General features: G+C 55.5%; 8 protein-coding genes across 8 annotated transcripts; 2 read left to right on the top strand and 6 right to left on the bottom strand.

Annotated features, from left to right (window-relative positions):
* Nucleotides 1-556: 556 nt before the first annotated feature.
* On the top strand, nt 557-3,079 carry LTHEOB_4463 (Endo-beta-glucanase eng1; the record flags this gene model as incomplete). The annotated part of the gene is made up of 1 exon (XM_035513500.1): nt 557-3,079. One exon carries the CDS (start codon nt 557-559, stop codon nt 3,077-3,079), a length of 2,523 nt encoding a protein of 840 aa, XP_035375167.1.
* Nucleotides 3,080-7,337: 4,258 nt separating this feature from the next.
* LTHEOB_4462 (Kinesin heavy chain) lies at nt 7,338-10,730 on the bottom strand (the record flags this gene model as incomplete). The annotated part of the gene is made up of 7 exons (XM_035513499.1): nt 7,338-7,593; nt 7,735-7,831; nt 7,886-8,180; nt 8,243-10,420; nt 10,492-10,586; nt 10,646-10,662; nt 10,726-10,730. The coding sequence occupies 7 exons, from the start codon at nt 10,728-10,730 to the stop codon at nt 7,338-7,340; spliced, it is 2,943 nt and encodes a 980-aa protein (XP_035375166.1).
* An 877-nt stretch (nt 10,731-11,607) lies between these two features.
* On the bottom strand, nt 11,608-12,361 carry LTHEOB_4461 (Ubiquitin conjugating enzyme; the record flags this gene model as incomplete). Its single annotated transcript, XM_035513498.1, has 4 exons — nt 11,608-11,731; nt 11,788-12,012; nt 12,132-12,196; nt 12,320-12,361. The coding sequence occupies 4 exons, from the start codon at nt 12,359-12,361 to the stop codon at nt 11,608-11,610; spliced, it is 456 nt and encodes a 151-aa protein (XP_035375165.1).
* Nucleotides 12,362-13,420: 1,059 nt separating this feature from the next.
* On the bottom strand, nt 13,421-15,392 carry LTHEOB_4460 (Dead box RNA helicase; the record flags this gene model as incomplete). Its single annotated transcript, XM_035513497.1, has 3 exons — nt 13,421-13,521; nt 13,595-14,982; nt 15,031-15,392. 3 exons carry the CDS (start codon nt 15,390-15,392, stop codon nt 13,421-13,423), a joined length of 1,851 nt encoding a protein of 616 aa, XP_035375164.1.
* A 435-nt stretch (nt 15,393-15,827) lies between these two features.
* Nucleotides 15,828-16,833, bottom strand: LTHEOB_4459 (Ubiquitin-conjugating enzyme; the record flags this gene model as incomplete). Its single annotated transcript, XM_035513495.1, has 2 exons — nt 15,828-16,420; nt 16,473-16,833. 2 exons carry the CDS (start codon nt 16,831-16,833, stop codon nt 15,828-15,830), a joined length of 954 nt encoding a protein of 317 aa, XP_035375163.1.
* A 2,311-nt stretch (nt 16,834-19,144) lies between these two features.
* On the bottom strand, nt 19,145-23,066 carry LTHEOB_4458 (Inner centromere protein; the record flags this gene model as incomplete). The annotated part of the gene is made up of 4 exons (XM_035513494.1): nt 19,145-20,116; nt 20,169-22,691; nt 22,745-22,835; nt 22,894-23,066. 4 exons carry the CDS (start codon nt 23,064-23,066, stop codon nt 19,145-19,147), a joined length of 3,759 nt encoding a protein of 1,252 aa, XP_035375162.1.
* A 440-nt stretch (nt 23,067-23,506) lies between these two features.
* LTHEOB_4457 (uncharacterized protein) lies at nt 23,507-24,001 on the bottom strand (the record flags this gene model as incomplete). Its single annotated transcript, XM_035513493.1, has 1 exon — nt 23,507-24,001. The coding sequence occupies one exon, from the start codon at nt 23,999-24,001 to the stop codon at nt 23,507-23,509; it is 495 nt and encodes a 164-aa protein (XP_035375161.1).
* A 2,145-nt stretch (nt 24,002-26,146) lies between these two features.
* Nucleotides 26,147-26,992, top strand: LTHEOB_4456 (uncharacterized protein; the record flags this gene model as incomplete). Its single annotated transcript, XM_035513492.1, has 1 exon — nt 26,147-26,992. The coding sequence occupies one exon, from the start codon at nt 26,147-26,149 to the stop codon at nt 26,990-26,992; it is 846 nt and encodes a 281-aa protein (XP_035375160.1).
* Between the last annotated feature and the right edge of the window lie 7 nt (nt 26,993-26,999).

Below are 26,999 nucleotides of genomic sequence, written 5' to 3'. Positions count from 1 at the left end.
TGCGGCTTCTGCGTCTCCTGCGTTAAGCATAATACCTGCAGATCCCTCTACGACTCCTGAGCCGGAAGCAAGCCCGGATTTTTCTGCGGAAGCACTGCAATATTCGCACCCGATACAGCCCCCATCGATCTGGTCCGCCCGGCCTCCAGCCCCGAGCCAGTCTGCTAACGGCTCGCTGCCTGCCTTTGGATTTTCGCCTGTTAACTCCTCAGTCTTCACCACGTTGTCGCCTATCCCAACGTCTTTCCCACCACTCGCTTCCTCTGCAGATCCGTCGCCACCTACCACTCCAGGGTCCCTGTCGATTGGAAGCACCGCCACACCTCCGCCTTTCGCCTCTGCCAACGTGGTAAAGAGCGCTGCTGTGGCCACGGGTACGGATGGATCCGAACCTACTTCGAACCTGAGCTTCAATTTATCTTCCCCACATGCATCAGCACTGTCCAACAGCACCCGGGGCTATGGGGTAGCACCGCCCTTGGCCAAAGTCTTCACATCTTTCAAATTTTCTACTATCACGCTCGCTGCCGCAACGGCTTCTTTAATCTCGTCAAGCATGGCTCTTTCGTTCACTTCAACTTCGGCGGCTGTTACTTCTGCTGGCGCCTCTCCTACCGGTTCATTATTTCCTACCGCATCCCAAACGTCTCCTACTTTCTCCCCAGATAGCGCCAGCATATTCCTTTGTGGCGATCGCGCCTTCAGACCTTCGGAATACACCTGCTACGATGGCTCGACACTTTGCCCTGTACAGGGGGGTGGCCGTTTCGAGTCCTGCGGAGGTTCCTGCTACGATCCCGGGCTCTACGGCTGCGTGAGTGGTGGGCTCCAGCCCATAGTCGATGGCAAGTTTCTCGATGGCATGACCCCATCCCACACAATAGCAGTGCCTGTCACGCAATGGCCAAGCAACGTGCCTACTCCGTTGCTTTCGTCAATATCAAGCAGTAGTCCAACTACTTCACCTACCTCGTCAAGAACATCCTCTACTCTCTCCACCTCAACCAGATCCTCCTCCACTTCCTCAAAAACATCATCCAAGTCCTCGTCTACGTCTTCATCCACTTCATCAACCGCTTCTTCGACATCCTCCTCCTCCTCCTCTTCCTCCGCCTCTGCTTCCGCATCATCATCCTCGACCGCCGCTCCGACCAGGGACGACGACAACGGCAATGGCCTTTCAACCAACCAGATCGCGGCCATTGCCTCGTCAATCTCAGCAGCCGCCGTAATCTTCATCATGGCCGGATTCTTCCTCTTCCGCCGACACAAGAGCCAAACGGCGCGCGCCTCGCAGCAAGTCTACCCGGAGCTGGCCTACCTCTACGACCCGCCCGTCCCGGGCTCCGAAAACGGATCACGCGGGGCGCTGCCCAGCGGCGCATCTCCACGAACCCCTGGTGGAGGAGGAGGATCAGGAGAGCCCGTCGGGCCGTTCGGCGTGGGCGGGCCTGGTGGAAGTGATGGGGATGATGATGGTGCGACAGGGGCGGGTGCCACGGCGCTAGGCGCGACACTGCGTGGTGGCGGCGGCAGCAGCGACCAGCGTTCCAGCTCACCCGAAGGCCGGTCGGCCGGCAGCCGGAGCAGCAGCGTCGGCTCCGTAGTGTCGTTCCTCGGTCCCGGGGGACGGCCGCCCGTCATGGGCGAGGGCATGGCGGCCCTGAACGGATCGAGCTCTGGCTCGTCGAACGCAGCGCTGCTCGCTGCTTCGGCCAGGCGCGACAGGGAAGCGGGCAACGGCAGCCCGCTCGCGCCGGTTCCTTCGAGATCGGACGACGAGAACGCGGCGAATGGGGAGGAGGCACGGCCGTTCCTGACGGCCGCCGGTGCCGTGGCGGCGGGAGGGTCGTCGGGAGCATCGTCCAGGGACAGGAGCGCGGAAAGGGGAGGAGCGGTGACGACGCATCAGCGAGACGAGACGGCGCTGTGGAATGGTGAAGAGATGGACCGAGAGCTGGGAGAGCGGCTGCACGAGCAGCAGGTCGAGGAAGCGCGACAGAGACGCGAGCGGGCGCGCGCCTTCCTGCTGCAGGCCAAGGAGCGTCAGGAGCAGCGCATCCCGATGCCCAGCCACGCGCCTGCCAATGGGGAGTCGTCCGCTGGAATGACAGCGGCAGCGGCTGGGGCAGCAGCAGTCGGTGGTGCTGCTGCAGCCCTTGCATCCAAAGGCCAGCAGCGTAACGCCACCAACCCGAAGCTCCAGCACATGCAGTCCCGCGAGCAGCAGTGGTGGCAGCAGCCCTCATCACCCACCGCGACCTCTCCCACACAGTCCTCCGGCGCCGCCTTCTTCCCTCCGCCGGCCGCAACCCACGCGAACCAGGGTTACTATCCCATCTACCCACCCATCTCCCTAACCTACCCACGCTCCGGTCCCATCCTGACCTCCCAGCACATCGAGGCCAACCGCCTGGAACAAGTCCAGCACGCCCGTGCGACCGCCGCCGCCGCCTCCTCGCCGCCCACAACCACCACCGCCTACCCTACTTTCCACCGCCCGGGCCCCAACAACTACCCAGCGCCGTCCAACTGGCAGCAGTCCCCCAATGGCAGCTACACCTACACCAACAACGGCGCGACAGCAGCCGCCGCCGCCGCCTCCGTGAGAGGCCGTCCGTTCTTCCACCAAAACACGTCGTACGTCCCGCCGCACCGCGCGACCATCGACAACTACTCGTCGCTGAGCAGCCCCAACAACAATAACGGCTTCGGCCCAATCGTCAACGCGCCCCGCCGCGGCAGCGCCGGCAGCATCCAGAGCGGATCCGTCTACTCGACCATCCCGGAAGAGGAAAGCCACCCGCCCCAGCGACCCCAGCAGCAGCAGCAGCGCAAGCAGAGCCTGCAGTCCATCATGCGCCAGATGAACTCCCTGGACGAAGAGGACTCGGAGGGCGACGAGGGCCAAGGCTTCCTGCAGGCGCCGCGCCGCGTGCTCAGCGTACGGAATGGCGCCGTGACGCCGAGTACGGATGGCGAGGAGGATGAGAGGGATGGTGGGGCGAGGAGAAGCGGTGGTGCGAAGAAGGAGGTGAGGTGGGCGAGGGATGATGGTGTCGAGAGGAATCTGATATAAAAAGAACTCGAGTTTGCGTGCAAACGCATGGGGGTTTGATATACTTCGTCGACTGTCTTTTTTTTCTCTATTTGTTTGTTATTTTTATCACTCAAGGTCGGTATGGGCTGGCACGCGGTGCATTTTGGAATTGGCGTATACACCCTTGGTTTTAGGAGGTTCATGGCGGATACCTGGGCATTTTGGGTGGAGTTTTTCAGTCTTTGCTTTTCTGGTTTGTTACCGTGAGCGGGTAATGTTTTGGAAACGGAAAATATATACCAAGGATGGTAGGAAGGAGTGTATATGAGGTCCGGCTTGATGAATGGATGTATGTATGTACACACCCTAATGGTCATGTTCTGAGTCGGGAAAAGTGGTTTTGTAACCTCTGTGCCAATACATAAATATCAACCATGAAAACTTCTTACAATCATACATTTTTGACAATGTGTTGAACGCCCCTATGAGATGCATGAGGTGATCAATTTCATTCAGACGGTAATGGTATGCGACTACCAACTTCTGCAGACTGCAGGATGCATGTTTGTTTGTACGTAGCACTAAATTGAATTCAATAGTCTTGTGTCCAAGATGTCTCACGATCATCAGAAGACATCTAGCGCGAGTGCAAGTGACCCGTAGGGTTGCAGCATGCATTCTCGCGCCACACGTGACGTCGTGAACACCACGCGTTCCAACGGGTACCATGGGCATATAAATAGCTCTCTTGGTATTCAAGCGGCTACCACATATACCAATCGACTTTCTACATATGTCAGCAAAAGAAAGAAAACCCTCGGAAGAAATAAAAACAAGCACTCTGGCGTCTGCGTCGCGTCGAGCAAGACCTCGCATATATAGCCCTGCATTGAAATCTGAGGGAGCTATCCAGCATCAGCTTCGTCTCCTAACAACGTGGTTAGATAAGTTGTAGTGATTTGCATCGGCATCAGATGTCAGAAGTGCTGCTTCCCATCATTGTGGTTCCAGACGCTCAAGACCAAAGCCCTTCGTCACATATTCTTTCCGGCATGAGCTTTACACAACCTCACCACCCGGCCAAGGCCAGTAGGTGAGCATGTGAATTCGATGCCTCACAACTCGTTGAACTAATCTGTTCAGAGTTTAATATCGAAGTAAATACATTGTCTGCTAACATTTATAACATAGTGTGCCCAAACGTGGAGCGGTCAGATGGTGAAAGCGCTTCGCTGTCATGAACGTGACGTAGGAATAATGGACGCCAATAAACTTGTCTGCCCAAAAGAACTTAGACTATCGAATATTAAAAGGACGCGCGTTTACAGAGCTTTGGTTTCTTTCAAAGTCTGAGAATGGCATTGGCGTCTGCCGACCAAAAGACTTTTCACCATATCTTCAAAACTTTTGCCTTTTTTTTTCTTTTTTGGAAAGGGATAGAGAGAGAGAGACTTATATACGAATGGAAGCTGTTAGTCCATCCGAGATGCGCTCCAGCGTATCCCATCCGGGCTGTGCACTAGCTTATGGTCATCTTGTACATTTACTATGCAGTATCCAATGATGATCGGAATTATTCTTGAAAGATGCTGATGTTCTCCATTTTCACTCCGGCTCATTTCACGTAATGGTATGTATGAGACATACAGCTCCTCTACATTCGCTCCCCGCGAGCCAACTCAACAGAGTGACTGTGATGTCGAATGTATTAGCCCTCGCATTGACTCTCACCGAATGAAAACACAATGGAGGATGTAGACAAAGCTGTAGCTGTTCCCGGCTGCTCTACCATTTATGAGAGCAGAACAGAAAGCGCCAGCACAAGGCAAGCAGCGGCGAAAGGCAGACGCGCATCACGGCGACAATAGACAGGTCCATCTGAGTGGTTACGTAATGTTCTCGTGACGCATGCTTAAATTATTATAAGACTGCTGACGGTCTCACTATAAAGTTTCCCAAAAAAGCAAAAGAGTCAAGGATCTGAAACATTTGTGGCGACGTACTACAAAGAGGTACACAAAAAGAAACTAGTCCATGATTCACTGTTCGTAACTCTCACTTTAGACGAACGTCACTCGGGAGTTCCACACCGCGATCTGTGAGCCTAGTAAAGAAGTATTGATGGAAATCGATGACACTCATCACCCATTGCGTAACTTGCATTTCCGTCAACATCATGTCAATTTGCAACCCCGCAGCACTTCGAGTAAAGAAGTCCATCAAACACACGTACACGAAATCATCTCAGCACCGTTCCAGCCATATCAGACGAGCGGATGTTTGAGGTTGAAGACCTCGAGAGCACCCCGCAAGAGACCGAAAGTGTCTGTCACTCGTGTGTCCATAAAAGAGGCAGGACGAAGTCAAAGTCAGAAGCAAAGACGCCGTCGTCCGTCCGTTCCGTTGGAAGGGCTATAAAGGGCACGAAAATAATTCGCGCAACACGCACATGACGAGCGATGCAGAAAACCTTGTTTTTCCTCCCTTCCAACATGAGCTTGTGATCATACCCAAGGGCCTTGGATGGTAAGTGTAAGTGTCGTCGGGCATGACCGTAACGGATGCCCCTCCCCACACCAACCTCCTAAAGGCTTGATCCGTAGAATCGGAATCGATCGAGGAAAGAAGCACCGGGACCAGAGGTGTCCGTCCTCACGTAGAAGCCCCGCCACTAAGAAGACGCACCACAGCCCAAGGCGTCCATGAGAGCCCATGGGCCGCGCGCCAGCTCAGCAAATCTTTGTTTTTGTCTTTTCACACCGCCCCTTTACCTAGCTGGGGAAACGGATGTGTCACATGGTCCGCGAGTGCGGACGTCATCACTACCAGCACCCAGCAACCATCGCAGCAGAAACAGAGTCAGTCCCAAGGCGGAAAGGAAAAACAACCCGTGAAAAGATCGATTACCATCTAGCCCAATTTTTCGTTTCAACCCCTTCCGATATGCAAAAGCGTGAGCGAAGCCTCCCTGAGATTCGCGACCCTTTGCAGCTCTTGTACAATCTATCGTTCTTTACCTACTTTGCCTTTCCTTCCATTATCTCCTCAAAAAGCGGCAGAGCGACGCCTGGTTGAAGAGATCGCATCGATAAAAACAAGCAAGATCAAGGCGCACACTGTTGTTTTTCCGATGATTGGACAAAATACGCACCGAACATGAAAACAATAACACAGAACAGACGTGAATCATCTCATCTACATGATACAGGTAACAAGTTCAGAGGGGGAGGAGGATTTACATGATCGAGTGTTGGGAGTTTTTCTTTCGTTGATGGGGGTTTATGATTTGGGGGGGAATATAACGTGAGTGTGACATACATAAGATAGTAAAAAAAGGAGAGGATGAGGGTAATCGAGGAAGCAACGGAGGTAGGAGTGTAGGAGGAGGCCGACCGGATCGTGAGATCTTTGTGAGAAAAATGGTGGGAGGAAAACAAACACAAAATCAAAGTCTAATCAGACAAATGCCGCCCTTTCCCAGTCTTTCTCTTCTTTCCCGTTCGTGTGCAGTGTTTTTTCTCCGTTTGGTGGGTTGTAATGATGAAGAGAAAACAAGACGCCCGTAAATATGCAAACACAACGTTTCTGGGGACGAGCAGCAGGTGGAAGGTAAAGAAAAAGGGATTCAGGTTGATACGAAAACGAGCACAATCAACCTGACATCCAGCTCAGTGCGTAAAGTACACACATGAGCATGAACAACCCCAGCCCACCACCAACCAATGCTAGCTTCATCCTCCTGCCCCTTACCACCTCCTGCCGCTGGCGATCCAACTGCAGCAGAAACAGCCTCCGGCTGCCTGCCGAGCTCGAGCGCCTGTGCCCGTAAGGAAAAGCCACGCTTGACCTCCTACTGCCTCCCTCACCGCCACCACTACCAACGTCGTCATGAAAAGAAGAGCGAGGAGAAGAAAAAAAGAGATCCCGAACGGCAACACCGTCCTCTACAATCGTCATTTCCTCGAACCCGCTCGATTTCCTGTTGTGTCTTGTAGAGTCGTCACCTTCATCATCAGCATCATCCATAATGCCCATGCTTAGGTCCTTCCAGTCGTCCAAATAGCAATCGTCGTTTCCGTCAAAGTCCGGCATTTTGGTGCCGCCAGGCGAAGAAGGCACCGAGGCAGTCAGCGGCGTGTACGCGCCCCTGCTCTTCCTGTCCTCGTAGTCGTCCCACCAAGAAAGTCGTTTCCGCCCGCCACCCCCACTGCCGGCCATCGCCGGGGGCGAGAATGGCGTCGAGCAAGAGCTAGTCGACACCGAGCCTCCCGACGGCGCCTTGATCATGGCAGCCGAATTAGGTGCGCTGGTTGAAGAACCACGAGCTGCGCTTCGGCTGCTCAGGACTCGCAATTGAAGCGACGGGGCCGGCCTCTGCGGCAGCGCCGCCGCCGCGCAGAGGCTTGGCGATGCGGGAGCCAAAGGGCAGGCCGGCGCCCCCGGAGAGAGGGCCGCCCAGTCCTCGGGTGGAGCCGACTTTCGCCGCCTCGAGCCGCTCCTTGACGGCCGTGAGCTGAGCTTCGAACCTGTTGCGCGGGCGCCCCGAACCGGGGCTATAGCGTTAGTCAAGTGGGTCTTCGTCTATATAGTTACTGCTATAATTTGAATGATACGAGAGACGGGGGTTGTGAAGGGGAGAAGACGGTGATGAAGTAGGCGGGGGATTAAAGGGAAACAACGGCGGCGGCAAGGACGGGGATGCGAGATGAGTGGCAGATAGGGACGGTGAAGGAGATGAAGTAGGGTTGTTTGCGGTGCGAGAGATATATGTCTTGTAGGAAATAGATTGATCTGCGTGGAAAAAAAGTGGGGAATGGAGGGGAGAGTGCAAATGAGGAAGAAAACTCGGGGTCGAAACGTGCCTGTGGTTCGCCGCCGTGAGCTTCTCCTGCGAATCCTGCAGCAGGTTCTCGAGGCTTTGGATGCGCTCGTTGCGGGCAATCAGCTTGCGCTCCGCGATGGCCACCTCCTTCTTGAGGCTGCTGTTCTGCTCCACAAGCTGGCGCTGCACGACCGTCAGCTGCTCGAGGTTGCGCTCCAGGAACGCCATCTTCTTCTGCTGTGCCCGGTTGTTGGACGTCCGTAGGACGTTGTTGTACTGCTCGCGTGTCTCGTCGAGCGAGATTTCGAGTTCGACGACCTACCCCGAAATTTACCTATTAGCTATAAAGCATTGACTGTTATGCAACTGAGATGATATACCCGTTCACACCGGTTCTGCAGATCCCGCATGAGGCTCTTCTTCATGGCGTCAAACTCAGCAATCTGCTGCTGAACCGTCTTGCCGTTGACGGCAGCGACGCCGTTGGCACCGTTCACCCCGGCGCCGCTCTTGAGACGCTGCTCAAGGTCATCCACCTTGGACTTGAGATCCTTAACCTCCTCCACCTTGCGGGCGAGGTCCGCCTTAAGCTCGTTAATGAGCTCGGCCTCGCCGTCCTGCCTAGAGGCATATGCGTCGGCAAGACGCTGCTTGACCTCGGCAACATCCGCCTCGCTAAGGTTGCGCTCGAGCAGGGACTCGTACTCCTGCTGGACATGGTTGAGGCGCTTCTCGAGAGCCTCACGGCGCTTCATGTGCTCCTCGTCCAGCTCGCTTCGCTCCGTGACGGAAAGCTCGGCTTGGCGGACGATGCCCTGGGTCTCGAGCAGCTTCTGCTTGAGATCGCGGAGAGAGTCGGGCGCGACGATCTCGCCGTTGCCGCTGATCTCGAGAAGGCCATCAACCTGCTCAATGGCCTTGCGAATATTCCTCTCGTTGTCCGAGAAGATCTCGCCACCGAGGTCGAAGCCGGCCATCATCTGGGCCATGCGCTCGGCCTTCTTCTTCTCCTTCTCGTCGAGGATGGCGCTGGTCTCCTTGGCGCTCATCTTAGCGTCGAGAAGCTGCTGCTTGAGGTCGTCGAGTTCGGCAGTGAGCTCTGCGTTGGCTTCCTTCAGACCATCCATGGTGATCTGAGCCTCCTTGCCCTCGAAGTTGATCTTCTCGACCTGCATCTTCAGCTCGTTGATCTCAGTGTTGAGCTTCTCATTGTCCTTGCTGGTCTTGGTGTCATGCTCCTTGAGGAAGGACAGCTCCTCCTTGGCCTCGGTGAGGCTCTTCTCTGCCTTGGCGAGATTAGACTCCCTCTCCGCAAGCTGGTCCTGCAGCTCGTTCTCGCGGCGCAGGAACTCCTCCTTCTCGTCCTTGTCGAGAACAGTAGGCGTGCCAGCACGCTCGAAATCCATCCGAGAGTCCGGTCTCGATGGCGTCTCCGACCTCCTGTTAGCCACCCGGTCCACGGCCGAAGGAGTATCCGAACGCTCCTTGGGCGGGGCCTTCTTGGAGGGTTGGACCTCGATGGCGGGCACCCACTTCTCCTCGGGCACAGGCTGACCTGCACGCCATTGGTTGACTTCGTCGTGCAGGGAGGAGATGTAATTCTCGAACGTGGTGACCTGAGACTGGGCCTTCTTGAGCAGAGCCTTGAGTTCTGCCGGCGAGAGTTCCGCGTTGACCTTGGCCTTGTTCTTGATGGACTTGGCACGCATACCGAAGCGCAGGGTGCTGAGAGTTTCAGCATCGTTGTAGCTGGAAGGTGAGCAGTTGATGATCAGGGTTGTCCGGGAGTTACCACCGAGAGATTCTTGCAGGATACGGGTGAGCTTCGAGTCACGGTAGGGGACGTGGCTGGATTTGCCGTCGGTGAGGGCGTTGATGACCATGCCGAGAGCACTCAAACTCTTGTTGATCTTCTTGGCCTCCTCGAGCGTCTGACCACTGGCACCCGTCTTGCCGACCTTCTCGGAACCTGCCAAATCGACCAAGAACAGCTGGCCGCTCTTCGCGGAGCCGGTCTCGACGTTCTTCTGGGTGACGGTGATGACGAAGATGGAGTGGGAGCGGGACGACTCGGCGTTCATGTTCGTGGACGAGACGGCTCTGGCGTTTCCACCTCTTCTCATGACTTCGTAGACCTCTTGCACGCTGGAGACGTAGATCTCCAGCAAGCCCTTGACGTAAACGCCCCTGTTCTTCTCCTCGTGCACCGGCAGGTTGTCGTTCTGCGGGGCCAGAAGATCACGAATCCTTTCCATGTAGATCTCCATGTAGCTGACCCTGACGGTGTACTCCATGTTGCCCGGGCTGGTCAGGATGCTCGCGAAAATCTGCTCGACGATACGAGGTATTATACCCTTGTTGGTGTCGTCGTCGATGTCGGAGCCCATCATGGTGAACGACTTTCCGGCACCCGTCTGGCCGTAGGCGAAGACGGTTCCGTTGTAGCCATTGAGAATGTCGTCAACGGTCGGTCTGATGGAGTAGTCGAAGATTTCGTGTTGCTTCGAGCCCATGCCAAAGACGCGGTCGAACGTGAAGTCGCCGGACGCCTCGGTAGACTGTCGATGCGGCAACGCGTCAGCATTTGTGGAAGGCCGAGCGGTCAAGGGGCTATTGCTCGGCGGCGTACCTTGATGCTACATGTGTCGTCGGACTGGAAGGAGACGATGGGCTCTCCTCCGCTGGCGATTTCGATTTTGTTCTGCGGGCGAAACCGCGCGACGACTGTGGGCAGGCATTGTCAGTGGGAGCAGGGCGGGCTTCGCGGGGTGAGCAGAACGCACCCTTGATCGAGTTGGAGCTGGACGGCGGTCATTAGCACGCGTCCCCTGGATGGACAGACAGCATCAGGAGGAAAACTTACGCCATGATTGCGGTGACGGGGCAGCTGAGGCCCGGCGGCCGTTGTGGTTATGTGTCTTCGAGACTCGGGGGGCGTGGCGGTAGTTGTTCACGCGCGGGCGCTCGGATGTTTTCCGCGGTGTCCAAGGGATGGGGGAGGTGATGCGTTGGCGGTGTAGTGATTTCGCCGGGCCCTGAAGTCAGGCTCGGGCAGGGGACGCGGCTGTCTCTCGCAGCAGAATGGAGAGGGGAGGGCGCGCGGAGTGTTCAGGAGAGGCGTCGGCGCGCCAGCCAGGGAGGGGAAAAGACTGCTGACTGTTCTGGCGGTCTGCGGCTTTGAAATTGTTGTTGACAGTTGATCTCCACCCCGGCGTGCTGGGCTCCCAAGACCCGCACCGCGCCAGCTTGACCGGCTCGCCGACCGCGCTAAAAGGTGCCTGCAGCGTCCCGCCAAACCCGCTCCTACAGCAAAGCCGCACCCGCCTCCGCGAGCGCGTGCGTGCTGCGTCGCACGAAGCACAAGGCCTTCAGCCGCGCATCTTGCGTCTCGCATCTCGCAGCGCGCATCTCGCAGCCTGCGTCCGGCTCTACACGCCTCACGGGCCGCTCCTCTCCCGGCCGACGAGTCGCGTAGGTGCCCGCCGTTACCTCGGCCTCTTCGTTCGATTCCACGCCACGCCGCGAGACGTCAGGCCGCCGCACGCCCTGTCACATTCAACCTCCGCCTGACAACAGTCTTGGAAAAGAGACCTAAAATTGTAGACCGGGACGTCGCTCCATACGCCATCCCGCAAACCATGCTGGAAACTATCGATAACTCCCCCCCCTCCCCGTGTCCGCTGAAGACCCTGAAATTGAGAAAAAAGACCCTGTAATTGCCGTATAAATCCCATGTCGCCCAAGCCTAGTCCTCCCAGCTCTTCTCCACCGTCTCCCTCACGCGCTTGATGTACTCGCGCTTGTTGTCCTTGTACAGGTTGCTTGCCTCGACATTGGCGGGCGAGCTGGTGTTCGGGTCGTTGAGCAGACTGATGTGCCCTCTGTCAGCATCGTTCTGTTCTCCAGTAGAAGCCTTTGCACATACCTCTGGATGCTCGTCAGGATCGCCGCCACGTCGTACGTCGGGCTCCACCTGTTCTGCAGAATGTCCAAGCAAAGCTCGCCCGTGCCGTAGACGTTGGGGTGGAACATCTCCGAGATGAACTTGACGCCCGGCGGCTTGTTGGGGTACGCCTCCTCGAAGTGCATCACCAGGCGGAACGTGCCGTCTTCGAAAGGCGTGTCGGCGGGGCCAATAATCACGGCGTTCCTGCACAGCGCTCGCGTGAGCTTTCATTTCTCACGGCAATCGGGATTGCAGGTTGGGGTCTTGCTTGCGGGCGCAAAATTGCCCCCGGTGGGCAGAGGGACGGGTGAGAGCAAGCATACCAAGTCATGACATTGTCGGCGATGGGAGAGGCGGACACGCCGGCGGGAGGATCGGTCTGCATCCGCTGCACGCCGTGAAGGTCAGCATCGCTGCCACAAGCAGTACTTTTCCGGCGTCGAGCACCGAGCGCGAGAGGTCCGCCTTATGAGCTTTCGGGGCGTCGTTGGCAAGATCCGCGTGTACGTACCTTGAAGTCGCGCATGAGACGTCTGCGCGCGGCGGTCGACATGATTGCGTAGGTGGTTGACACTCGGAGCGTTGGATAGATTGCGAGGCGTCGATCGAGAGGGAAGCTGGCGTTCAAGGGGCTTGACTGCGGCGGCGCGGGCGAGAACGAGATGCAGGAAACGGTTCAAGTTGTGCTACCCTCACAGAGCAGAGAGGGCAGCATCCCCCGGCGTCACCAACCCGCGCTAAAGTGACGCTTGGGCCATGTCACGTGTGGCCTTGAGTTGAAATCTGGAACCCCAAACCACATCCACATCCGCCACCGTGCTGATCCATAGCACCAGCCGATTTCAAGGCAGCAGCCATCCTCTCTCCATCAAACAGGCGATTGACCGCGTGTAGAGATAAATGGTGATCGGTATCAAACACGAGTCGCCGTACCATGTGAAACAAATCTGCTGTATGTTCTGCCCTTTTGGGAATTACTACCATTCCATTGTCGGATTCTCGGAGAATATCATCAGATCTTGTGCGATGGGAGCTGGCCTCAAATGGAGCGGACGTGCAACATTGTACAACGACATTACAAGAAGGGATGCATACTTCTACATACGGGGCGACAAACACCCAAAACAAGTAAAAACATGGTGGTACTGATTGATTGGAGATGTCCAGAATCCGTAAAACGATGGCTTGCTCTTCGCCCTTGATGCCAACTGGTATCTTGGTGCATGATCCGTGAACGCCAGCTTTTATTCCTCCCTTAGTCCAGTTTCTATTCGTACATCCCCGGATCTGCAAGACGTACCAGAAGTACAGTGTCAAACACGAAGAACCCGAAACTCCAAATCCATGCAATGTGTTCTTCGTGCTGTCAAAGAGAAGCCGAGAACTCAAGAAGACGGTTGCCTTCAGAACGCTCTGTTCACCCGGCCACGAGTCTCCCAGCGACTTTGCGGGGGTTTCCCTCCGCGGTGGTCTCTGCTGTCCTGACGCTGACCAAACGGTGCATCGCCTCTCGGCTTCCTGTCAAAACCGCCACGTCCACCAAATGGTGCATCGTCTCTCGGCTTCCTGTCAAAACCGCCACGTCCACCAAATGGTGCATTATCTCTCGGCCTCATGTCGAAGCCGCCACGTCCACCGCGTGAATTCCGGTCAAAGCCGCCACGCCCATCGCGTGAATTCCGGTCAAACCCGCGGCCCCTTGAGCCCTGGTTCCTGGAACGGTTGGGACGGTCAAGTCCTATTCCCCTGAGAACATTCGGGGGGATATAGGGTTCTTGCTGAAGACCCCATAGATTCTTTGCCATGGATTTCAAGCTTTCGACGAGAGCATGCTTATCCTTTGTGTTCGAAGCGGCCGAAAGTATGCGCGGGAATGCCTCCTCGAGCTCCATTTCGTCAACCTTCGAGAAGCTATCCTGCAGGGCTTGGATGATGTTGCTTGCATGCTCGGGCACCTCATCCAAAGCTTCTAGGTCGGCTGTGGCAGTTGCAAGTGAATTGTCGGGCTTGATCGGAAGATCGGGAAGCTTTTGTCGGATTTGGTAAGCGTTCATCTCGGGCATGATGACCCAGCCCTCGCCCTCCTTGCCGGCACGACCGGTACGACCGATCCGATGGACGTAATCAGGAGGGTCCCGAGGAAGGCCCATTTGTATCACGTGCGTAACGTTAGGAAAATCCATGCCGCGAGCAGTGACATCAGTGGAGAACAAAATTGCCCTCTCCGCGGCTCTAAACGAGTCGGCCTGTCTCTGTCTTGCTGATTGCTGGAGATCTGAGTGAATGAAGAGAAGGTCGCCGTCCCACAGGGCATGCTTAGACCTTTGCGCGCGACGAATCCGGTTGAAAGCACTGTACGAGATCTGGGTTTCCTTCAGCGAGTTGAAATAGACTATAGCCTTGAATGGGCGCTTTTCGCCCTTCTGCGAAAGGATTGCTTCTCGTTGGCAGAGCTCCAAAAGCGCTGGTAGCTGAGTCTCAAAGCCATTGGTGAAGACGACCTTTTGGGGGATGCGCTGATGTGTTGGCTCCTCGTCATCGCGAACTGTCTTGACGAAGTGGAAACCCGGCTTCAAGGTTTGACGAACAAGCTTGACGACTTCTTTGGGGACGGTGGCCGAGAACATAAGTGTCTGACGGTCTCTTAGCGACGTGGGCGGAAGGCTTTTCTGGATTTCCTTGATCTCCTCCATAAAGCCAGTCTCCATTAGGCGGTCCGCCTCGTCGTAGATGAAATAATCCAGGTTCTGCACGGGAATCGGGTTGAACTCATCGCTAAGGATGTCGTTGAGCCGTCCGGGAGTTGCAACAAGAACATGGCACCCTTCCGTCATGATCCTTCGCAGACCTTCACGCTTGCCTGTTCCACCGACGGCCGTCTGTACCTTTACAGACGTGTGGCGGGTCAACTTGCGGGCTTCGACCGCGATCTGCTCGGCCAACTCTCTGGTCGGGGAGATTATGATGGCACGAATGTCCGGGACAAGGTGAGGTCGACGCGACGTCTGGCGTTGGAACCGCCCTCTACCAAACGAATTTCCTCTACCAAACGAAGTTTCAAACGAACTAGTCCGGTCTGGCTCGGCGAGCTTCGGGTCCTTGGAAAGAATGTTTTGAAGCATGGGAAGGAGGAAGCCGAGCGTCTTTCCAGTTCCTGTCTTGGCTTGTGCGATGCTACTACGGTCAGCACGTACGTTTTGATTTGGGTTCCATTGCGCTTACAGATCGGTGCCCTGCAGGGCTTGATTGATAGTGGCGGACTGCACGTCGGTCATGGTGTGGATGCCCATATCATCCACAATGGCCTTGATGACATTTTTGTGGACGATGCCTCTCTCCTGCAGTTCCTCGAACTTTGTGATCGGTGAGGCAGAGATGTCGGCGGTCGCGGTAGTGGCGGCGGCGGCCTGAGCACCCGCCTGGCGGACGGTCGACTGAAATGCGCGAACCGACAGAAGAGGCGCGATTCTCGAGGGAAGGCCAGCGCGGGGCGAGGCGATTGAGGTGCTGCGCAGAGCAAACCGGGTGGTGGCGCTGAGGGCTCGCGGCAGAGATGCCGGGCATCGCCGCAGAGGTGCGAGCATGGTGGAGCAGAACAGGGAGCGCAGACAGTTGTCAAGGGGGAATGCGAGGCAAGAGGATACAAGGGTGAGCGAAAAAAAAATCCCCCCGGAGTGCTGGAGGGAAGATTGCTGGAGTTGAGGGTCGCGTAGGGCGAGACTTTTTTCAGAACAGCAGCGAGCGTCGCGCCGCCGCTAGTCTACTCCAAGCCACGAATTCTGTGGCCGCCACCCGCGCGCGAGCCCTGGAGCGAACATTTCCCGGAATGCTTGTGGACCATGGCTCCTTTAATTGGTCCCCTCTAGTCTCATTCAACAGCGATACAGACTGTGCTCACGGACGGGCATTAGTGCAATTCTAGCATTCGTGAATCATAAACGCGCTCTAGCCAATGCTCGACATGATTCAGGCGGCCTCACCGCCCAAGATAAGGCCGAGCGATGGAGTCTCAACACCAACTACAACTTGTCATTCGCCCCCAGCAGCAAGAATCCTTCACTCACGCCCTCATGGATCCCGCCCGTCACGCCGCGCAGCCACCACAGCGTTAGGTCGTTGATGGCCTGCCCCACCTTGCCATCGTTCATCTGGAAGATGGCATTGGTGAAGCGGATGCTCCTCCTGCCCAGCTCGTCGACCGTGTTGATCGACGACGAGACCAATCTCTCGGATATCCGGTGCTGGCGCTCGTACTGGTACGCGTGGCCGATGAACAGCTTGACGTACGGCAAAAGCAGGTGTAAAAGGAGGAAGAACTGAATGATGCTGGAAGCGAGCAGGCGATGCAACCACGACGGCTCCGGCGGCGGCCTATGCGGCTCTGACACGTGCCGGCTTCCCTGGTACACGAGCTGTCCGTTGGAGACGTCGACGTGGATGACCTTGACCATGTGCGGCGGCAGCGACGACTCTATCGACATCTTCTCGGTCGCGCCCAGATCGCACGGCAGTCCCTTCAGAAGGAGCGTCAAGGCCTGCATGTAGAGGGTGCGCGCAATGGATGGGTCGCTATCGCTCGAGTACTGGAGCGCTGCGCTGAGTTGGCTCAGGCCTGTCTGCTGTCAGTAGGCGGGCAGTGCTCCACATTGCGGGAGAATGCTGACCCTCGCTGGCATATTTCCAGTTCACGGTAGCTGGCATGTCGAGTGGGTGGTAGCCGGGAAGACTGGACGAGGAGGACCGTCTTTCATCTACCAGCTTCTCCTCCGACATGTCGGAGACGCCTGACCCGCGGCGCATGGTGGCGCTGGAGGGCGGCCTCGAGGTGTAGCTCGGTGGGGGCATTTGCTCGCCTGCCGCCACATGGACGTTTTGGCATTGCGCGTGGCTGTACCGGAAGCCGCTGACGGTGCGGCGGAGGCTCTTGAGGCGCGGGATGCGGCTCTGGATCACGGCGGGCAGGATGGCGTAGACGGTCGACGGCACGTCCTCGTCTGATCGCTGAAACACTGTGGGCTGCGCCATTGCCTAGTCCCAACATGAGAAGGATTGATGGTCACAGGAAGAGAACACCTCCCGCCTGGCGCACAGGAAGCTTATCTACGGAGCAAACAATTGTGGTTTGCGAGTTGGCATGTGACAGCGGCGCGAGGCGACTTGGCTGGCGCAATCGTTTGTTGAGGCTGCCCCTCGCTCGAGCACCAGGCCGCCTGACTTTTGCTTCCGGACGTTGCAGATAGCATGCAGGGTCCATGGCGCTTCACCAAATGATAACACCGTTTCTGCGTCGTGCCCGCCCGACGTCACTCTCCCGCAGCCCCCAACAACACAGTCATGGCGTCACGTCGCAACACAACTTCGAACAGCGACAAACGAGACCTGCAGCCACCCCTGGCCCGCGCAGCAACACGTTCTGCATCTGGCACTTTCGTCCGGTCAGACTACCACCACCGCTCTCTCGCGCCTCGAAATGGAATCCTCCGGCCCGTCAGGCACAGCCAACGCTCCGACATGTGCGGAGAATTTCCTTGCAATTAGTCCAGTCTCAGACACCTGCCGTGTCACCACCTTTTGTTTTTCTTGACTAACTGCTCTTGCATACATAAGCGCCGCAAGCCCTGTCGGACGCGCAGCCCCGCCTCTGTACTCAATCGTCACCACGCACCCGGATCTCGGTCAACTTGAGATCCGACGTTCTGGCAGCCCAGTCTGCGCTGGAGCAACTGCAAACCAGGGGCTTCCCTGCCGGCCTTACGATCGAATCGTCTACATTCATCGTTCGGATATCCACGGTTTATGCTATCAGACTCGAGGTAAATCTGCTCTTCACATGGCCATGAGCAAGATAAACTTTACTCAGTAAGAAGTTGCACCTTGATTCGCACTCCCGCGCAGGGTTCCTGCTATCACAAGCGCCGATTGCGGCCCACATCAAAGCCTCCAGGCTGAAGCACAGCTATTATGATCACGCCCTACGTGATCTCGTGCCAATACATGTGATGAGTCGGAGAAGTTACGGTGCTTTCTCCGGCTCCACTTGATAAGCATGTGTTCAGCCTCGTATAGAAACGCCGCATTCGTCCGCGCAATCCATTCACATGCCAATGCCGAACGTTGAAGGCGAGAGAGTCAGCCTTTGAGAAGCGTTTGCGGTGCACCACCACGCCTTCTCCGCGCTGGCCGCCTTACATCTTCACATGCGGAAGTAAATTGCTCACGATCACCTCACAACTCCGCTGCTGAGCTCACAAGATAACGCTCCAACATGCGAATTCCTCCGGCTATCGCGGGTCTGGCAGATGAGCTCGCAGCAAGCACAGCACAAGTACCGTACCAGTCTTTCTTCCCCCTGCAGTGCCGTCATTTGCAAAATGCCAATTACCCAGAAAGGCTCTGTACCACGGTTCGACCTGTTTCCAATCACATCCCCGTCGTATCCATAGAATACGAAGCATTGCAATGATACGGTGTTTTTTTACTTCGTTTCTCTGCTCCTGTTCGCGAATACAGCTTTGCTTTTTTCTTAGCTTTGTGTTGGCCAGCCTCTTGCATTTGTGACTGCTCCCGGCATACTGCCAGGTACTATTTGCAGATATCGAAGGTACAGTGATCTCAGATACATTTGGAGTGGTTTGGTATCCTTGACGGAAACCCACAATCCTATCGACTGCCATGTAGCTCTACATTCCATCATCAAGTTCAGCGTGCAATCTTGACGTCACGCGAACTAGAGAAGCAATCAGCACCAAAGCCAGGAAGAGTGTGAAGATGATTTAGTAAAAAAAAAGGAAGGAAGGAAGAAGAAAGCTGCGCTTATCTCTCTCATGCTAATCGGCTGCGTTTTCAAGAAATGCAAAATTTTATCTTCCTTCCAACAAGCGTCCGGATTTCTTCTTTTGGTCTTGTCACTGGCACGCAAAAGCTGCATTCGTTTTGTGTAGAAAGTTAGCGCGAAGACAGGTCACAAGACGATTTAGACCTCGCATGCATGCTCGATGAGATGGTCCAAAATACACAAGCTTCAACATTATGCAATTGTCTATGCTGTAATGCCCTTTAACGCCAAGTGCAACCAGCTCGACGGCTGGTGGAGAACTTCCTGACAAACCCAATGATGCTGTTATGCTGCTTCGCCATAGCTATACTCCTACACGAGAATTGAAATCAAGAAGAACCTCGCAGCCCAGTCGGGGGCGCATTTCACAAACCCGGAACCACCGAAAACCCCCGTGTTCTGTACACCACCCCAGTCGCAAATGTCCATGAACGCCTACCATCCCCATCTCCAACCATGGGTATCACCCCAATAGCCTATCCTAATTCACACTGTGGTGGCCTACGACCCCTTGTTGTCATACGTCCAGCCACCATCTCTCATCAGCCTCTCCCTTCCTTCCATATCCTTCTTTCTCTCTTCCTCGGTCAGCTTATCTTTAACCCAGTAAGCGCTGCTCGTTCTCTCTCTGAATCTCTTGTGCCTGTCCTTATTTTTGAAAATTTCCTCCATCTGCAGAGGCGGAATCGGCCCAAACACCTCCAATGGATCAACCAGCTGTTGCTGTGTGAGCAGCTCGCGCAGGGCAGGTGAGTTGACCCACGACGGGGCCTGGAAGTTGGCCGCCTCCGAATCCGAGTCTTCGTCCTCCGAATCCGTGGCAATTTCCGGTAGCTCGGGCGTAGGGAAATGCGGCGAAGCAAGAGGAACGGTGGTGGTCCGTGCAGGTGTCTTGAACACGCTGGAGGAAGGACCAGCAGCGGCTGAGGGACCTGACGCGTCGGCAAAGGGGATCTTCGCTTTCGAAATTGTGGCCATGTCATTGGGGTGGTTTCCAAGCTTGCTGTGTTGCAGTTGGTGCTGCGCTTTGACGGTTTGCTTGAACATTGATTGCCCGTGGGACGAAGGGCCAGCAGGTGCCGGCTTGTATCCATGGGAGAACTTGTTCGGTTCCTTGGCCTTATCGATGACCGACATGAGACGTTCGCGCTCTGGGTACAACTTGCGCACATTGGATTGTCTGATCGGCGGGGCCATCATAGAACGTCGGGCGTCGGCAGGCTCTTCGTCCTCGTCATCTGAGAGAGTCTTCCGACGCTTGGCGTTCAATTGCTGGAAAGAGGGCGCATTGCGCTGCGCCGGTGGGCGTGGCGCAGTCTCTTCATCGGCATGGAAGCGCTTTGGAGGCTTGGCCGGATTGACAGGAGGAATGTTCAGGACCGTGTTGACTCGAGAGATAGGTCGAGCGCCACCAAGGTCACCGCGAGGATGACCGTGAACAGTTGCTGCCTTTTCCTTCGAAAGAGCTTGGGCCTAGTAGAAGTTAGACATTAGAACAAAACAAGAAAAATTGACAACAACTCACCAAATCCTTCGTCTGCTTGCTGACTGCCTGGGCCCGTAGCTGTTCCTGCTTTTTGGCCTCAGCAGCCAAAGCCTGCCTGCTAGCTGCCCGCTTGGCTTCCTGTGCTCGCTGTTGCTCTGCGGCTTTTCGCTGCGCCTCGGCTCTGCGCTCTTCGTCGGCCTTCCGGCGTTCTTCCTCAGCCCTTGCGGCTTTCTCCGCCCGCTGCTGCTCTATTGCTCGTTTCTTCTCAGCCTTGCGCTGAGCTTCACGTTCCTCTCTTTCCTTGTTTTTCGCTGCCAGAGCCAAAGACGTCGGCTTGGCAACTGGACCAGTGCTCTTAGCGAAGGAACTGTTGGCAGAATCGACGGGGTTCTTCGCAGCTGGGGTCTTTGCGACGCCAGGGAGAGTGCCGTGGAGAGATTTAGACAAATCTGCATTCGTCGGATGCGGTCTCTGGGACCCAAGGCCAACTTTGATGTGTCTCGGCCTGGAAAGGTTCTCCTTGCTTGCGGTGGGCTTGATTAGTCGGCTCTTCGGCTCCCTCATCTTAGGTGGACCGCGCCCTGGCTTAGAACGGGCAGGCTTAGACGCATCGTCGGTCGAGGTGTAATCATCGTCTCTTGAAGACACAGTCTCAGCACGAGAGGCAGCACCAAGACGCGTAGCCGCAACGTCTTTGCCAGCCATCCCTTGTTGTCTTCCCTTCTCTACGACCTTCTGCTCTTCTTCTGTGGCCTTCTGCAAAGACTCCTCATGTTCTTTTTGCGCTTCCACTTCCTTCTCCTTACGTTGTCGCTCAAGAGAGGCGCGCGTCATCCGGGTAGGAGTACCAATCGCAGTCGCCGGACGCCTCGCGGGGCTCGCTGGGTTGATAGGCCTATCGAAAATGGTTTGGCGAGCAGGTCTCGGGGAACTCGAGACTTGTTCCGTGGCAGAATTCTCTCGCAATCTCGGTGACGATGGGGACAAAGCCTCCAGCTTTGCTTGAGCGCTAACACCAGCACTGCTTGCAAAGATGCTTTTGGCGGACTTTAAAACGGAGAAAAACTTGGTTTTCGAGGCACTCAACGGAGCATCATCCATCCTGGATGGTGATCCGGCCGGCGTATTTGACTCCACATCCTGCAGTTGCTCGGGATCATACACAGAGGTTGCTTTCTTACGTGAAGATCCGGGCGCCTTCGATGCACTTTTCGCCGAGGACTCGAGGTTCGGGACCGAGGCAGACTTTAGGTGGCCAAGGCCGTGTCTAATGGGAGTTCGCCTTTCCGATCGCGACTCTTCTTCCATCTCTGCGTCGAAGCCGCCAAGCGGAGTCTTTCCGCTGACCTCTTCCATAACGTCATCAGAGCCACTTCTTGAGTGAGCCGGTAGAGTTAGGGCTGAAGGGAGCGGTTTAGCAGTGACGGGGGCAATCCAATCGTCGTCGTCGTCGTCCTCATCCTGGATGTTGGGCACTGGGCTGTGTGCTTTGGGTGGTTTTACAGGTTCTTCGGACTCTGATACTTCCTCGGGCTCCACACTCTGTTCGTCATTCTCGGTGGGAAGCTGGGGATAGTTCGGTTCCTGAGATGCAGATCCAGGGATTGATTTTGACGTCCTTGGTTCTTGGGCCTTGGCCAGCATGTTGATGCGCTCGTGGAGGCGCTGCGTAGACGTCTTTTTGTGTGTTTCCGCGTTCTCGTTTTCACTCTCAGAGCCGCCCACACTTTCGCTGTCGTCCCCGGCCGCAGTAATGTTCTGGCCTCCACCAAGGCTTTTACCGCCAGTGAACCTACCAAAGTGACTGCTACGAGCCTTGTACTGATCCACATGGCTGGTTCGCGAGATCCTGCTGCCCATACTCTTCTTCCCGGCAAGTGGTTCACGCGCGGGAAGGGAAGAGAAGGTAAGGCTGCTCTTGCGCAAAAGCGGCTTTGCTGGACTCGAATCGTCGGAGGGTGTTTTCGCACCATCGTCTTCCTCTTCCTCTTGCTCGTCTTGCTTATCCTCGGTGGCATTGAGAGCTGAATTGAGAGCGGACGCGGTTTGGTCACCGACGCCGAATTGCGGAGACTTGGGTTGCGCATTTTCCTGGGCAATGGGCGGCTCGTCGGGCTGCGTGGGAACCAGATCCATGTCGTCTTCGTGGATGGTGATTTCATTGTCGGCGTCATCTTCGTCTTCGTGGATTTCGATTTGTTCGACGTCTTCCTTTGCCGAGACAAAAGATGCGGATGCAGACTTCCTGAGAGGCTCCTGCGGCTTGGGGGGCGAGGATTGTATCGACTTCGCCGGGCTTTCTTTCCGGGGAGACAATCTTGCGACCGACTCGTCGTCATCAACCTCCATCTCGTCTTCGGTCATTCCGTGATAGCCAGAATCGCCCGGGGGGATGGCGTTGGAGGTCTGATCAGCGTCTTCTGCGGGCTGTGGCGGGGCCGACATGTCAGCATCTTCGGGGTCCTCTGCGATCTGTATCTGTTCAATCTGCTTGTAGAAGTCGGTTTCACGCGCGGGGCTGGGGGCATTTGCGGGATTGGGGGCGAAAATGTCCGTGAGCGGCTGCGACAGGCTGTTAGCAGTGGCAGCAGAGCAGGCGACGGACAGGCACTCACAGCGCGCGATTCCTGGGGATTGCGCTTGCGAGCTGTGCGCGGCGTCTTCCCGCGCAGCTTGCCCGGGGTTTTGAAGGTGTCGGTTATGTTTCTGATCAAGTAGTCAGCGCGCCGGCGGATGGATGGATAAAGGAGATTTAGGAGCGTACAGCTCGGGGCGGCTGAAGATGTCGGCCATGTGCTCGTTCAGCCATTCCATCTCATTGCGCACCGAGTAGGAGAACTCGTCGGCCTCCTGCTCGACAAACTGCGCAGCCTGCTGGCGCTCGGCGAGGATCCATGGCGCGGAGCCGACGGCGAGCTTGTTGCGCGACGCAGCCATTGTGGGAGTGGGTGGGGTGCGAGTCGCTGAAACGGCGACGCGTCTGCTGGAGTGCAGGCAAGTGCGTCAAGAGAGCGTGAATCGTAGAGCGCGGCTACATGTACATGTCGAGGTAGCTGGCGCGGAGGATTGCGGCGGTTGCTAGGGCGGGCGGTGATAGGTGGTGTCGAGTGGACGATGTTGACGCTCTGCCGTGAGATCAAAACAAACCCAAAGCTTGAAACCGCGCTGACGAGACGACATCACGTGACCGAATGATCGTCGTCCGCCCGATCGTCCGCCCGCTCCGCCCAACCTATTCCCCGACAACTGCAATACTCAATGGAAATTGTCTTCATAATTGCTCCCCTCTTTATATATGGCAGGAATCCCCAATTGTACCGAAAGCACCAACGCCATTTTATGCCCCAATATGTGCACATTATGAAAATTCACCTCCGTCAACCAGCATGAGTCTTTTGATCATCGCGGCGGCACAGCACCATCGCGGCCATCACCTTCTTCCCAGCTCGCTTCATCTTCCCCTTCCAATTCATCTTCTCGCGCACCTTCCTCCTCCTCCGCTCTCCCGGTCCCTGCTGCAGCTTCCTGTAGAGATCCACCGATGAAGGTCGCAAAGCTGCTTCCGAAACTGGTAGGTTCGTGGACCAGCGCAGCGTTGGGGTTGCCGAAGGCTTGGGCGATAATTGCTGGACCACTCTACGCGGCAGCGGCGGGAGCGGCTTGTTGAGCGACAGATTGCGCGAGGGAACTGAGGAAATGGTAGGCGGGCGGGAAGGAAGTGAGGACAGCGTTGTCGGCTGGCACGTCGCCACAAAACCTTGAGCTGGCTCTTGCTTCTGCTCTTGATGGTCGGGGACTTGGAACTGGAGGTGCTCGCTGCAGTAGCGGCGCAGAGTGCGTGCTGCGACAGTAGGCTCGGTGAGGCGGAGCATCTCAGATTGTGATGACTGTTGTGGTAAATTCTGCAGCGTGTTATTCGAGACCGGAAGCATATTCACCTATCAGCAGCCAAAACGGAACTTCATTTTGGTAATGTGATCTAATCATTTGACCTGGTGCAGGCGAAACCGTCACCCGGCACTGAAGTTATCGAATACCGTGGTTGCTCACTTTCCACTTCTGACCAAGTAGCGATGTTTTATTACCGCGCCTGCTCATCCTGCTTCCTCCAGTCGACAAACTCCACACAGTTTTCTTAACCTCCACCGAAAATGTGCATCTTCTACGAAGACACGTGTTCCGTCTGCCGGCGCATCATCTACCGACTCGATGCGCACCCCTGTTTCAAGCGAAATCAAACAATTTGCATTGAACCAAATTTGATATGCAGAGCCACCCGAAACCTCTGCCACTTCTGCGATCCAAGTCTATGGCGCTCCATGAACTACAACTGTGAGCTTCTGCACGCCATGAAATGTCGATCCTGCGGCAGGACGAGCGAAGCTCTGGTCGAATACCATCAAACTGTTTCAGAAATCCGAAATTACTGTTCAAATAACCCCATAATATTGGGCAGATACCTGCTTCTTAGCAGGATCCTCCAGGGCGAATTAGTGCTGGATTGGAAGACGTGTGATGCGCCTGGTTTCTTCCCCAACGATAATCCTAGGTGGGGGGTTCAATAGTTTTGTCGGTCCTGAAAAAGTACGACGCCGCCCTGTATCCGTGTGGCCTTGGTATTCTGACATGTTTTAGGCTTCTATTCCTGCAAATCTCGCTCCTTGGATTATCATTTGGTAACGATGCTCGCGAAACATCACGCCTTTTAGCAGCGTCAGCCTAGGCGGTCTGAAGACAGTTTGAGATTTTCGTACTTTGTTTTGAAGCAGGACCACCGAGGAACATACTGGTGCCAATCTGAGTCGTCATATGGTAATTCGGTGCGCCAACAAATATTTGCTTCACCAAAGCTCCTAATCACCAAATACAATTGTGTTTTCTCAGACTGCGACTGCCCAATATCGCCCATTTAGTGAAGTGCCATCCTTCATCCCATGGCTGAAAATAGTACCACGCCAAGATGAAGATCGCACTCCTACATCGTGTGGAATGCCAGACGCAGCTCACCCGCGTCAGTTAATGACGCCGTGATTGAAACACGACCAGGCGGCATCTCGCCTACATTACTTTGTCGTCGGGCTTCACCCACGGCCACCAACGCCGTTATTTCTCTCTGCGGAGGTATTGCTGTTGTTTGAAGGCCGTCTGGCACACATCTCTCCAAGAGTTGCTCCACTGCATCCAAATAATCGTCCATCGCTCGAATCGCTGCCGTTTGGAATCTCTCCTCGCACTCCAAGCAAAGGTCACCAGAGAACGAATACTCGCATTCTCCCTTCAGTAAAGCTAGTGTTGTTTGTAGCCTAGCCATATTGCATCGGTCGCATATGGAAGATGGCATTGGGCCAGTGTTGGGTACCATTCCTAAAGAATGCCCGTGGCGGCCAAAATCCTTGCAGATATTGACCAGGCCGCAATTGTAGCCGCAATGGGTACAGTCTCCTACATACAAGACTCCGCACATGCCTGATACACGCTTGCTTCTTGTGGGAACGTGGTTGAGGTTGGAATTGAATCGTAGTTAGACTTTAAAAGGTCAAGTAACTCAACGTATGGGGACTTGGTACTTATTCTCAAAATCTACAGTACCATAAAGAACAAAATATATTCACGAGTTGTTCAAGAAGGAAGCGTCAGCATGGGTGCTGTCAAAAACAACAGGTAGATTTTTGCCACATGATCTGCTCCATTTCTACGAAGCCAGAAGTTCAAACAGCGAAAATAGCTCTTCATCCATGTGGCAGGTCTAGTCATCACAAAAGCAGGCCACGTAGATCGACTGGACACGTGTCTCTTGCTGTCAATCCATATTTCACCCTCCCTTTGTCCGTAGTAGGCCGCTTTCTGGGTCAGATTTGACACCCAAGCAACGATCCCCATGTGTCTCCTCCCATATGAATGGCAAGAAAATGATATAAATGGGACATATCCCTATCTTTTCGCAGTATTCTCTTCGAAATCGAAGTAGCAACACGAGTTACTCTCAGATAGCTTTCTCTCGGCTACATCGAATCAATATGACTTCACAAGGTAACATGGCCCAGAAAATACCCCCGTATGTAAGGGCATCGAAGTCCCAGCAGCCTTTCTATTCACAGCAGCGGGATTTCGGTAGCCTGGACAACCAAGAGTACTATCCGTATACGGCCGGATACTACTCTCCTCCGTATGGCTACTACTACTACTACCCCCAATATCAGCAGCCCATGACTGAAGAGGCCATTTATCGTACGAATGGGCGCACTGGAGGACTTCGTCGTGGAACTCACTCCGCTCCTCTGACGGCGCCCACTGCCGGCACTCCGAAGAAGAAACCCCACACCAAGGATGGCCGCAATGACAACAAGAAGCACCATGAAGATGACGAGCCGACCAACGAGCTGGCCCACTTGGTCACTCACATCAGTTTACGTGAACAGGTTGTCCTCCCTTCCCTTAAGGATGAGGCTTGGAATCTTTATGACATGGCTATGAAGGCGGATAGCCAGGAGGAGAGTGACACGCTCGCAATGAGTATCATTGCGCTCGGTGGCGCCGTTGAGGTCATGGAGAGCGCGCTGGACTTTGATTACGAGCAGCTTCGTGAGCTACTCCACCTCGGTGAGTCCGGATCGGAGTGCAGTAGCGGTAACGATGGGAAAGATCCTTCATTCCTGGATTATCTTCTCACAAGTGGTTTCCCTGGTTATGGCCAGGACTCGGAAGCCAAGTCCGAAAAGTTCTGTCAGGAGACTCATGCGGCTCGGCCCACGGGATACGCGGCCAGGAAGACCGATGCGGTTGGTCGTGAAGACCGCTCTAGGCCTCGCCGCAATGACAGAGTCCCCGAGACTTACAAGGCTTCATTTTACAGAGAGGTCTAAGCAACTT

This window comes from Lasiodiplodia theobromae, assembly GCF_012971845.1.
Source record: "Lasiodiplodia theobromae strain AM2As chromosome Unknown scaffold_11, whole genome shotgun sequence".
NCBI classification, from domain to species: Eukaryota; Fungi; Ascomycota; class Dothideomycetes; order Botryosphaeriales; family Botryosphaeriaceae; genus Lasiodiplodia; species Lasiodiplodia theobromae.
The sequence above is the reverse complement of the archived record's forward strand: the minus strand, read 5'-3'. Positions and strand labels throughout refer to the sequence as shown.